The sequence below is a fragment of the Hyperoodon ampullatus genome (assembly GCF_949752795.1).
Source record: "Hyperoodon ampullatus genome assembly, chromosome: 20".
In the NCBI taxonomy this organism is placed as follows: Eukaryota; Metazoa; Chordata; class Mammalia; order Artiodactyla; family Ziphiidae; genus Hyperoodon; species Hyperoodon ampullatus.
Genome location: NC_136933.1, coordinates 7,696,806 through 7,708,585, shown reverse-complemented (window position 1 = coordinate 7,708,585; position 11,780 = coordinate 7,696,806). Strand labels below are relative to the sequence as shown.

At 58.7% G+C, this 11,780-nt stretch overlaps 1 protein-coding gene across 1 annotated transcript; it reads left to right on the top strand.

Annotated features, from left to right (window-relative positions):
• Positions 1 to 5,801: 5,801 nt before the first annotated feature.
• ZNF703 (zinc finger protein 703) lies at positions 5,802 to 8,756 on the top strand (the record flags this gene model as incomplete). Its single annotated transcript, XM_079726516.1, has 2 exons — positions 5,802 to 6,038; positions 7,047 to 8,756. The coding sequence occupies 2 exons, from the start codon at positions 5,802 to 5,804 to the stop codon at positions 8,565 to 8,567; spliced, it is 1,758 nt and encodes a 585-aa protein (XP_079582642.1). The 3' UTR covers positions 8,568 to 8,756.
• Between the last annotated feature and the right edge of the window lie 3,024 nt (positions 8,757 to 11,780).

Sequence of the window (11,780 nt, the reverse complement as noted above, 5' to 3'; positions counted from 1 at the left end):
AGAGAAGAAACTTGAAGGCCCAAAGGAACAAAGTAGTCAAGGGTGACTGCCCAGGGCTAAGGTTGATGTCTGGGGCGGGGCAAATTGAGGGAGGAGAACTTCAAAAGCACACCTCCTCGCATCCCCCCTCCCCGCCAGCCCTGCCTATCTCCCCTTGGGCTGATAGGAGATAAACAAAACCACTTCTTCAAAGCACCCTGCTCAAGGACCAGGATCAAACACAGGGCTGGGAGATAAGCTTCAGCCTACATTTCCTTTGTCCATTCCTTCCCACCACTTCTCCAAAGGAAACTCACGGGGGAGGAAAAGTAGTTAATTCCTCCCTCTTTTATCAAAGGGAGTTACCTCCCCATCTATAGGGCGATGGGGTTGATGAGGCTGTGATAGGAGAACCAGGGAGAGAGGGAAGCCTCTTCTTGCTGCGCTGCCAGGGTTGCTGTGTGACTTCAGACTCCCCCAGAAGCCCTGGGAGCCCCGGTCTTTATCTGTCAAAAGGGATAAAAACACCTGCCCAAAATAACTCAGAAAATTGTTGCGGGTTGATGAACGCAAACATGTATTTGGGAAAAGATCCTTTAACAGGTTCACATAGTTGACATTTTGAAAAATACGAAGTCATCCACCTTGAGTCTTTTTACTAATATGGTGAGGGGAGATAGAAAGGAATAACCCTCTGTATGAAAAATTCTTATTCGTTCATCAACAAACTTTCACTGGGCATGTATGGCATTCGGACTGCGTGCATTCATACCCCCATCTCTTACCAGCTGGGACTTGGGGCAGGGTACTTAACCTCTCTGTGTGCCTCCACTTCCTCCTCTGTGAAATGGGGTAACAATAGGACCTACTTCCTAGGGCTTCTGTGAGGATTAAATGAGAGAAATTGAAAAATTGTGCAAAGCGCTTACAATAGGGCTTGGCTGTCAGTGTTGGCTGCTGTGATGAAGATACTTAAACATCCCTCTAGGCAATAAGGATACAAAGAGGATGAGGGCAATACAGAAGCATCCACAGTCCAGCAGGAGAATGGACAAGTAAATAAATAATGGCAGATGCCCTGTGATGAGTGTAAGAACATAATCGGAGCTGTGAGAACACAGAAGAGGGGGCTACCGGAGGGGGCTCCTTGGCAAGGCTGGTCCTTCTTGCTTTGCCTGTTTGTTCTCCCACTGTTCCTTGGGCCCCTCTGGTCTTCTCTTGCCCGGGGCTGTGTCTGAAGCCCGGGGATGGAGCAGACAGAGGCAGTGCTGAATCAGGGCTCCTGGCCAAGGCAGTAATTGCCAGCCGCTGAAAGATATTAAGCGCCAGGGAGGAAAACCAAGTCCCCTGTGAGGCAGACATTTCAGAATTCTTACAGCTTGCAAAAAAAAAAAAAAAAAAAAACAACTGTAAATAGTTACCCAGTGAGATATTATTTCTTGTTGTTGCCATTAGGGCTTGTGTGTCATGAAGAGAGAGGCCGTGATTCAGGCAATTCCACCTTGGCGAGGATGGAAAACTCCACACTAACCCCACACAACACACCTCCCACCTCTCCTCCCAACCTGACTCAGGTGTTTTTTTCCTGGGTGGTGAGTTTTATGTAAATTGAAATCATGAAAAAATATCTCTAAATATTCAGAATTTCCTAAAGGACTTTCTTGATGGCTTCTGAGAAGCTTTTTTTTTTTTTAAAGACTCCTTTGACTGGAGGCTGGGGGAGGGGTACCCTCATTTGGGTAGGATGCTGGGCCGACTTGGGTGTTCGAGTGGGTTCCCAGCGCTGGGAGCCTCTGGATCCAGATGTGCAGTGACTGTTCTCCAGAGCAATCGCCCCACAGATGCCAACGATGCTGTTGGTCACAGCCATCATTGACCTGGGACTTTCTTTGTGCCAAGCACTAGTTGTGTGACATGCGTTGTCTGTTTTGGGCCTCCCAACTCTGAGGTGGCCACTCTTAGGTTTTATACCTGAGGTTTCCGAAGCTTAGGGAGGTTTCCTTGCCCGGGACCACCGCGACAATGTGGCTCAGAGGTCTGGTTCCCAGAAACCTGACTCCAAGGGACCGTTCTGTCACCCACTGGTCACTGGCCTTTGGGTAAGTGACTAACCTCTCCACGCTAGAAATGGGAATGATAAAGGTACCTGAAACTTATCAAGAGCCAGACACAGGGCTTCCCTGGTGGCGCAGTGGTTGAGGGTCCGCCTGCCGATGCAGGGGACGCAGATTCGGGCCCCGGTCCGGGAGGATCCCGCATGCCGCGGAGCAGCTGGGCCCGTGGGCCATGGCCGCTGGGCCTGCGTGTCCGGAGCCTGTGCTCCGCGGCGGGAGAGGCCACGGCAGTGAGAGGCCCGCGTACCGCAAAAAAAAAAAAAAAAAAAAAAAAAGAGCTTGACACATAGAATTGTAATTCTTCACCTCGTTGGCTGGGGGCATTCTCAAGCAGCCCCACCCCATCCTACTGTCATGGCGCCCCTCCCTCGCAGGGCAATCTGGGAAGGGTCCCTTAGCCACAGGACTGCCGCTTTTCTGCAGAGGAAGGACTTGGGTCCTGTACAACACTGTCTTGCGTGGCATTTTCAACCCCTCATCAACCTCAATAAACACGGCCCGACTGAAAACTTCTTCAGCCTTATTCTCTCGCAGGTGACAAGACATTCCTTTGAAAACGGACTTGCTTTAGGCCACTAGGGCCCCATTTAGGACTCTGTAGAGCTAAGTGAATGTCAAGTACTGATTGTAATAATCGTCTAGTACCTTTTAATCAGGCCTCTGGCCTGGCTGAGTATGGTCTTCCATTTTCCCTCCTAAGGCGATTGGATGGATCCAGCCAAAGGGTTCCTGCTTTCCTCATCAGCACCCCAAAGGGAAGCACGGCCCTATTCCTTTGCTAGCACTTTCCAGGAGTGGGGAAGTAGGTCTGGTCTCCACCTAAGTGCTGTCTGGCACCCCCGTTCCTAGTGATTAGCTGTGAGCTTAGGGAATGGGGTTTCTTTTTTTTTTTTTTTTTTTTTTTTGCGGTACGCGGGCCTCTCACTGTTGTGGCCTCTCCCATCGCGGAGCACAGGCTCCGGATGCGAAGGCTCAGCGGCCATGGCTCACGGGCCCAGCCGTTCCACGGCATGTGGGATCTTCCCGGACCGGGGCACGAACCCACGTCCCCTGCATCGGCAGGCGGACTCTCAACCACTGCGCCACCAGGGAAGCCCCAAGGGAATGGGGTTTCTTAAGGACAATGTATGATTACCTGGGCAAACTCTCCACCCTCCATCCCGAGCCTGGTCACCCTGTCCTCACCTCCTCTGCTCTGCCTTCCTTTCATTCATTCCTTACCTTCTTCTTCTCCTTTCCTCCCCAAATAGGGAGCAAATATTTTATCACCCTCCGTTCTCCCCTCTCTTTCTGCTGCCTCCTACCCCTCTAGATTCCTTCCGAATTCCTAAATGCCTTTGTCTCTCTCCCCTCCCCTTTGCTCCTAACTGATTCCCCATTAATCATCCCTAACACACATCTGCTGGGGTCCTAGCAGGAGTTCTTGGCTGGCGCTCACAGCTGGGCTGGTTACGATAATCAAGAAGGGGTCTTTCATCTTTTCCTGTCTCCTAGGGCTCCCCCCTTCCCAGCTCCTCCTCCTCCAAGATTGCCTACAAAGGCCCACCTTCTTCCATTCTGGAAGGTTCTGCTCTCTCTCTGCAGAGCAATCTCCCAAAGGCCAAATGGCCTGGCAGGCTGAAGCAGCCCTGAAGTGGATGTTTAAACTTGGTGTTGGCAGTAGCAAGGATGGGCTCAGAGGCTGGCATGAGAAGGGGGGTGGGGTGGGCCGGGCGTAGGGACCACCACAATAAAATAAGTGAGGTCTCCCCTCCTTCTTGTCACCCTCTTGCTGCAGTATGGAATACATCACCCAGTCAAGGCATCCCTTGGCATTCGTGGTAACCTAATTTTACCAGGATTAAAACTGGGGCAGGGAAAGCTTGTGTAATTTCTCAGAGGTCTATGCATACTGTCCAAAAACCAGATGGATCCAGGAAGTACATTCAGTTTAGTGTATAATTGACGTGGCCTGGGAGTGGTGCCTGCTGCCTTCTTTACTGAGCATGATAAAGATTGCTGTTTGTTATTTCTGTGGTACTTGTTTCTTTCCGTTGGAAGAACCCCTTTGAAATCATCTATCCCCATCTTGGGATCTCATGTGATTTCAAGGCATTGATCAACGAGCAGCAGAGTCCTAGAGCAATACGCCCCGAGTGACAGGCCTGACAATCCGAGTGATGGATTCGGGCTGGGAAAGCGGTACTCGAAGCGAGGCAGTGACACCAGCGCGCCTCCGCTGGCCGCCAAGAGCAAGGAGAAGTGGTCTCCCCAGAGGCCGGTGCACAAAGGGCCAGCTTCACCTTCTGATCGGCGGACCAGGAACTTTAATGTCCGGACAAGGACTATGTGAAACCTCTGCCCGGTGCGAAGCTGGCAATGCATACTTCATCCAAAAGGCACGGGAGGGAGGGGATAGGGTGAAGGAGGATACTGTTATTTTTAATAAAAAGTTTTTAATTCCGAAATTCCCCTGGGAAAACCTAGTGCATTTTCCCCCGCGAGAAGAAAAGGATGGGGGTAGGGTAGACGTATCTCTGGAGTTTGCATCGACGTGCAGCACTCAGAGAGATTCCTCCCTCCTCTGGGATGCTGACCTCTCCATGGTCTCCACCCTACCCCCAATAGCAGCTAGGCCGGGTGCAGTGAGAGAATTTTACGCCTCTAAGCAGAACGCCGTAAGAAACCTGAAACATACCAAACATCTAACTTATAAATCAGTGCGCAGGCACCTCGCGCCCGGCGCATCCTGGAGGGGCGCACCGCCTAGGGAACCGCGGCTTACTGCGACCATCTCACCCCGGAAGGGACACCTCAAACTTGCAGGCTTTGGACCGGACTGGCTCAAAGTTGTTGGAGCGGTTTACGCCGCGTCCCGAGAACCGTGGCTGCCTCCGAGGCTCGGGCGCTTCCAAGTGAGGACACACGGGAGAAGCCAATTAGGGGAAGAGAGCTGGACCCGAGCACAGCCGGGACTGAGCCCGAGCAGAGCCCGAGCAGGACCAGAGCAGAGCTGGGGCTCTGGAGGCGCGGCCCGCCCCTAGGCTGCCTCCCGGAAAGGCTTGGACTTGGCAGTGCCGGAGCCGGCGCCAGGAGCTCCTACCCCACCCCCAGCCCACCCCGCCCCACCCCAATCCACCCCACCCCAGACACACACGGCCTGCGGGTGACTGCCCCCGCCAGCACCACCCCCCGGCGGTGCGAAGCGAGAGGGCAGAGCGACAGGAAAGCCAGCGGAGGATAGAGAGCAGAGCCCAGGGTCCCGGAGAAGTCCCGTCCTCTCTGGGACCCCCGGGGCAGGGGCAGCCCAGTTGGGGGGAGGGGAGGAATACGGCGGGTGGTAAAGGCCGAGGCGGCGGGTTCGCGGGCGAGGCCCCTTTAAGGCTCTCCCCTCCCACCGGCGGCGCCGGCCTCCGCCCGCCGCTCTCCCCGCCCCGGGGTCCCGGCGAGAGCTGCGATTGGGCGGGCGCGGCGATCCCTTTGAAGTGTAGCTGCCGATCGCGGCTATTTGACGTGCGGCTCGCGAAAGGCGAAGGTTTTTGTGTTGATCGCCGGGGCTAGCGGCGGCGGCGGCGACGGCGGCAGCGTCGTCGTCGTTGGAGGAGGGGTGGAGGCGCAGCGACTGCTGCACCGCGCTCGGCGCTGCGGAGCGAGCCCACCCGCCCCGGGAGCTCGCCTCCCGGTGCTCCCCCTCCCTCCCCGCCCCCCCAGTGGCGCTGCCTCCTCCAAATGAGCGATTCGCCCGCTGGATCTAACTCAAGGACACCCGAAAGCAGCGGCAGCGGCGGCGGCGGGAAGAGGCCGGCAGTGCCGGCGGCGGTGTCCCTCTTGCCTCCGGCGGACCCCCTGCGCCAGGCGAACCGGCTCCCTATCAGGGTCCTGAAGATGCTGAGCGCTCACACCGGCCACCTCCTGCACCCGGAGTACCTGCAGCCGCTGTCCTCCACTCCCGTCAGCCCCATTGAGGTCAGTCCCCTGGTCGCTGCCCGCCCTGCGCCGGCCCCATTCCGCCCACCACTGCCGGGCCCACGGCCCTGCTCCCTGTGCCCCGGGGCTCGGTGCGACCCTCAGATTCGGCCACACTGGCGGACGGAGTGAGGAGGAACGGAGAACAGAGGGGTTAGAGCCCACCCGGTTCTCGCCAGGCTTCTCAGGGAAAGGTTCCCCTTCCACACTCGCTCTTCGGAGCTACGTGTTTTCTCTCGGATTGGGTTTGCTCTTGGAATCTCCCCTGGGTCCTTTACTTCTCCTGGGCACCCAGTCTCCAGGCCAGAGATGATCTCTCCTGGGCCTTTTCCGCCCGCCCCCACCCCCACCCCTCCACCCGGGTTTGTTCTCTCTGAAGCCCGATCGGCCCCGTCCCACGCCGCCTCTGTCCCATCCGGTTAGAGTGCACTACGCCCAGGCACTCCCGACCCCAGGTCTTTCTTCCTCCCACTTGCCTGGGTGCCCTCCCCGGGAGGGAGGGGCTACGAAGAGAGCGCCAACGGCAGCCCTGGCTTCAGAACGCGCTTCTCCCGGCTCCTACCCCGCGGCGCCACCGCCAGAAACCCGTCCCAAGCGAAGTTCCCCGAACTGAAGGAATAAGTTTTAACCCGGGCCCAGAGGCGGGGGAGATGAGAGGGCAGGAGTCGAGTCACAGCCCCTCCCCCAGCCCCGAATCCAGAGAGGTCACCTTCTCCCGCGGTGGCCTTTGGTGGACTATTTCCACTGCCCATTCCCCGGGGCCTACGGCGCACTCCGGGACCCGGTGGAGCGAGGGATCCCACCGACGGGCAGTGTGAGCGCAGTTCCGCCCAGCTGCCCCGCCCGCCCGCCAGGCCCTCGCAGACCCTCTCCCCGAGGCCCTCCCGCCCCGTCGCGCCGCCTTGCGTGCTCCCCGCGCCCACCCCCCTCCCCTGGCGCCCCGCTCGCTCGCTCCGTGGGTCTCTGGTCTCACCCCCGTCTCCCTTCCCTTACCACTGTCTCCCACAGCTGGACGCCAAGAAGAGTCCTTTGGCGTTGCTGGCCCAGACTTGCTCGCAGATCGGCAAGCCGGACCCGCCGCCCTCGTCCAAGCTCAACTCGGTAGCGGCGGCCAACGGGCTGGGAGCGGAGAAGGACCCTGGCCGCTCGGCCTCGGGCGCCGCCTCCGCGTCTGCGGCGCTCAAGCAGCTGGGGGACTCCCCGGCCGAGGACAAGTCCAGCTTCAAGCCCTACTCCAAGGGCTCTGGAGGCGGCGACTCCCGCAAAGACAGCGGTTCCTCCTCCGTGTCCTCCACCTCCTCCTCCTCCTCCTCCTTGTCCCCAGGAGACAAGGCGGGCTTCAGGGTCCCCAGCGCCGCCTGCACGCCCTTTCCCCCGCATGGAGCGCCGGTCTCCGCGTCGTCGTCCTCGTCCTCCCCCGGCGGCTCCCGGGGCGGCTCCCCGCACCACTCTGACTGCAAGTCCGGCGGCGGGGGCGCCGGCGGGGAGCTGGACAAGAAAGACCAGGAGCCCAAGCCGAGCCCGGAGCCCGCGGCCGTGAGCCGAGGCAGCGGTGGGGAGCCGGGCGCGCATGGCGGCGCCGAGGCCGGGGCCTCCGGGCGCAAGTCGGAGCCGCCCTCTGCGCTGGTGGGGGCCGGCCACGTGGCGCCGGTGTCGCCCTACAAGCCGGGCCACTCGGTGTTCCCGCTGCCACCCTCCAGCATCGGCTACCACGGTTCCATCGTGGGCGCCTACGCCGGCTACCCGTCTCAGTTCGTGCCTGGCCTGGATCCGAGCAAGTCTGGCCTCGTGGGAGGCCAGCTGTCAGGGGGCCTGGGCCTGCCCCCGGGCAAGCCCCCCAGCTCCAGCCCGCTCACCGGGGCCTCCCCGCCGTCCTTCCTGCAGGGATTATGCCGCGACCCCTACTGCCTGGGAGGTTATCACGGTGCCTCGCACCTCGGCGGCTCCAGCTGCTCCACCTGCAGCGCGCACGACCCAGCTGCGCCCGGCCTGAAGGCGGGGGGCTACCCGCTGGTGTACCCCGGGCACCCGCTGCAGCCCGCCGCGCTCTCGTCCAGCGCCGCCCAGGCCGCGCTCCCCGGCCACCCGCTCTACACTTACGGCTTCATGCTGCAGAACGAACCGCTGCCGCACAGCTGCAACTGGGTGGCGGCCAGCGGGCCGTGCGACAAGCGCTTCGCCACCTCGGAGGAGCTGCTCAGCCATCTACGGACTCACACGGCCCTGCCCGGCGCCGAGAAACTTCTGGCCGCCTATCCGGGGGCCTCGGGCCTGGGCAGCGCCGCCGCGGCCGCCGCCTCCTGCCATCTGCACCTCCCCCCGCCGACCGCCCCCGGCAGCCCCGGGTCGTTGTCCTTGCGGAGTCCACACACTTTGGGCCTAAGCCGGTACCACCCTTACGGCAAGAGCCACTTATCCACAGCCGGGGGCCTGGCCGTGCCGTCCCTCCCCACAGCCGGACCCTACTACTCACCATACGCGCTGTACGGACAGAGACTGGCCTCAGCCTCCGCGCTCGGATACCAGTAACTACAGCCCTGCTTCCCTCCCCAGCCTCCTCTCCTCCCCGCCGCCGCCTCCCTTCCCCAGCCGCCTCCGCTGCCTCCTCCACCACTGCTTGTCCCTGCCGGACCCCCGCCCAGACCCCCCCCACCGGACTGTGTATTTATTTACTGTAATGTTAGCTTACAAGCTGGGAATATAAGTGCATTAACGGCCCACACGAGTCAATGGTATGCAAAGAGTCTGTTCCCCCAAATAATAATATTAATCACACAGGTAACTACATGTCCCCGGTCCCTCTTCCTTTTCCGTTTTTTCTTTTACTTAGATGTAAGTTTCCGATTTTTTTTCCCTTTTGCGTTTTTTTTTTTTTTTGATTGGTTTGGTTTTATGGGGAGGAGGGGGAGTTGGGGGTTCTTTTTGTTTTCCCTTCCTGGGGAGTTTCTTGCATGCTTCTTAACCGTTCAAACTACACTTCCTCCTTCTCTTCTCCCCTCCTTTTCCCTTCATTCCTTCTTGTTTCCATCCATTTGAGGTTCTGTTTTTTTTCCTTTGTACAAGTAACAGAGAGGAGGTATTTTTTGTAACGCATTTAGGGGTGCAGGGAGCGGCCTTGGGAGCTAGAGGTCTTGCCCTCTTTATGGACCTGGAACTTTGCTCTGTGACCCCTGCCCTGCCACTCTCTCTCCCTAGGCTCCTTGGTCTGCGCCCTGGCCCCCCAGGTTAGAGCCTTGCTCCCCGATCTTGCTCTGAGCACGAGTCAGTGGCCGGAGAGGCACCTCCAACAGAGCCTTTCTCCTCCCAGACTCTTCCAGGCCCCAGACACCGGGTGGTCACACTGCCTGATGGTGAGGGGCCCGCAGGGCTCACTTCACTGAAGTAAAAGTTCTAGAAGGCCCTGCTGGCATGGAACTTTGCTCTTTAGAGTTTGCAAAGTGCTTTTATGGTCATTGTATTTCTCTGGCTGTTGTGGCTGTGGTCCCTGTCCTGGCGATGGGGGCTGGGTGGGTGATTCTTGCTAGATCTTTCCAAAGCAGACCAGTGGTAGTATCAGCTGGCAGCACAGCCTTGTTAGCACCATTGGGGGAGTTAGGGAGCACACGGATCACAGCAACCCTGGTGGCCCCCTCCCAGGCCTGACCCAAGAGTCCCCAAAGTTGGCCGTGGGCTCCCTCAGTTACTGGGATTGAAGGCTCGGCCCCGGGGTCTTCACCCGACACCCTCCCTCCCTCCCTCCCTCCCTCCCGGCCTTATGCAGCTGCGCAAGGGCTGCGGGGCCTGTTTGGGATGAATAGAGCTCTCCCTTGGTAAGACTTATTTTGTTAATAAATGGAGTACTTAGCTATATTCACACCGTGGTGTGTTTCTCTCTTGCCTGCCCCACTGACCCACTTCCAGACGCCTAAGCAGATGCCCTTCTTTTGTTCTTGTTTAAAACACCTTATGGTTTCCTTCTCAGATTTCCGTTCAAGGACGAGTTTTTAATGCCTTTCCTCAAGAAAGCAGGGGAGAAGAAAACAAAACTTCTGCCAACGCGTTGCAAATAACATAAAACGGCCCCTTTTTTTCCAACTTGGTTATTTAGCTCCCAGCCTCACTTCGAAGGCCTTGCCATTTCCTGGGGACAGGGTGGAGGGAGTGCGCAAATGTGGATTTTCCTCTGGGCCTAGATTCGAGGTCTGAGGGGCCGAGAAGGAAACCAGGCCCCAAGATCAAGAGACTCGGCAGCGCCGCCCCGGAGCCCTGCGGGCGAGCAACGACGACGTGCCTCTGGCGCCACCAGGTGGCGGAAAGGCGAGCGAGTGTCGCCAGCCCCGACCGCGCCTTCCGCGCTTCGCACTCCAAATGGGGAGGATTTTCTCTCCCTGACGGTGCCTTTTATACACCTTGAAGCTGAAGGGTAAATGCACCTGTTGGGAAGGGTGCTTCTCAAGGCTTGGGGACTCCCCAAGGCCAGCTCTGGATTGTGGACCCCAGCCGTCTGCGCCCCCAGAGACTTCTCTGAGCGGGGTTTGGGTTTTGTGGAGAAGGCGCGGCGATTACTCGGGACCTGGAAGCCACCCTCGGTGCCCGTTTTCTTGAGCTCGCACGATTGACACCCGCTTCTGCATCCTCGGGCAGGCCAGAGTTGGGGTGCCGTTTATCGAGATGGTGGGAGAGGGCCGGGGCACCTCCCCACTGCCCGGGGAGTCCGAGGGCCGGAGGAGAGGGCCGTAGGGGCCCGGGGCCTGTGCGTCCTCCCCGGGCCAGGGGCGCACCCCCACCCCGAGGCTGGCGCCGCTCAGGTTCCGGCTGCAGGACGCCCGGTGCCCACCTCTCGGGGCGCGGCGGCCCAGGGCGCGCGGGACCACCCGACGGGCGCACTGCAAAATGCCTGCCTCGCCCCCTCCTGGCCGTGCTCCTCTGCGTCGGCGCCGCGCAGCTTTGGGAGATGCTGCTGTTGCAGTTCGCGTTGTTTTGCTTTACCTTCTCCGTGAGGAATGCGACTTGGGGGCAGCTCCCGCTCCGCAAACTGTGTGCTTCTGAAATGTCCCTAGACCCAGAGGTCAAGTGCGGAAGGGGGCGGGAGGGACGCTGCCCTCTCTGAGCTCGCTGTCTCAGCCCACAGCCGTCCCCAAACTCCTTTAGAGATTCACAGGGTGGGTCTCGGCCTCCTCCGGCATCATGACCTCGGGATTTGACAGAACCTCAACATATGATGTTTCTGAAGCGGGGGGGTGGTTTGGGGCTTGCGGGGGTCGCCCCTATATCTTTGTTTCTGGGCAAAATTTCTCCACTAGTCAAGGGAACCTCAGTCTTCTTCTGCAGCAAATGGCAGTGCTGGAGTAAGACCCTGTGTGTGTCGCAGGGGAAGGGACCTGGGCTGCTGGCATCCTTGCGCACAGGGCGGGGCGGAGTCAGGGAGAGGCTGGATGGGCTGGAGAAGTCGCCCTGAGAGCAGCTCAGGGTCTTCCTGGGGAATCATCCTTATGCAACTTCTCAGAGTTCAAACTGGCCCAAAGGAAGCTTTCAAAGACCTGAAATGTAGCAACTCGCTTTACTTTTTCTCTTTCTCTGTTGTTTTGTTTGCTCTTGGTTATTTTATTTCCCATCTTCCCTTCCTCTGAAATCCCTCTTTCCTTCAGATACCTTTTTTGGTTGGTTTGTGTGGGGTTTTTTTAATGCCTGCTAGAATTGCTGGAAATTGCTCCCTCTGCAGGGGGACTTAAGCTTTTCTCTTTCTTGAACTGGGTCTTCAGA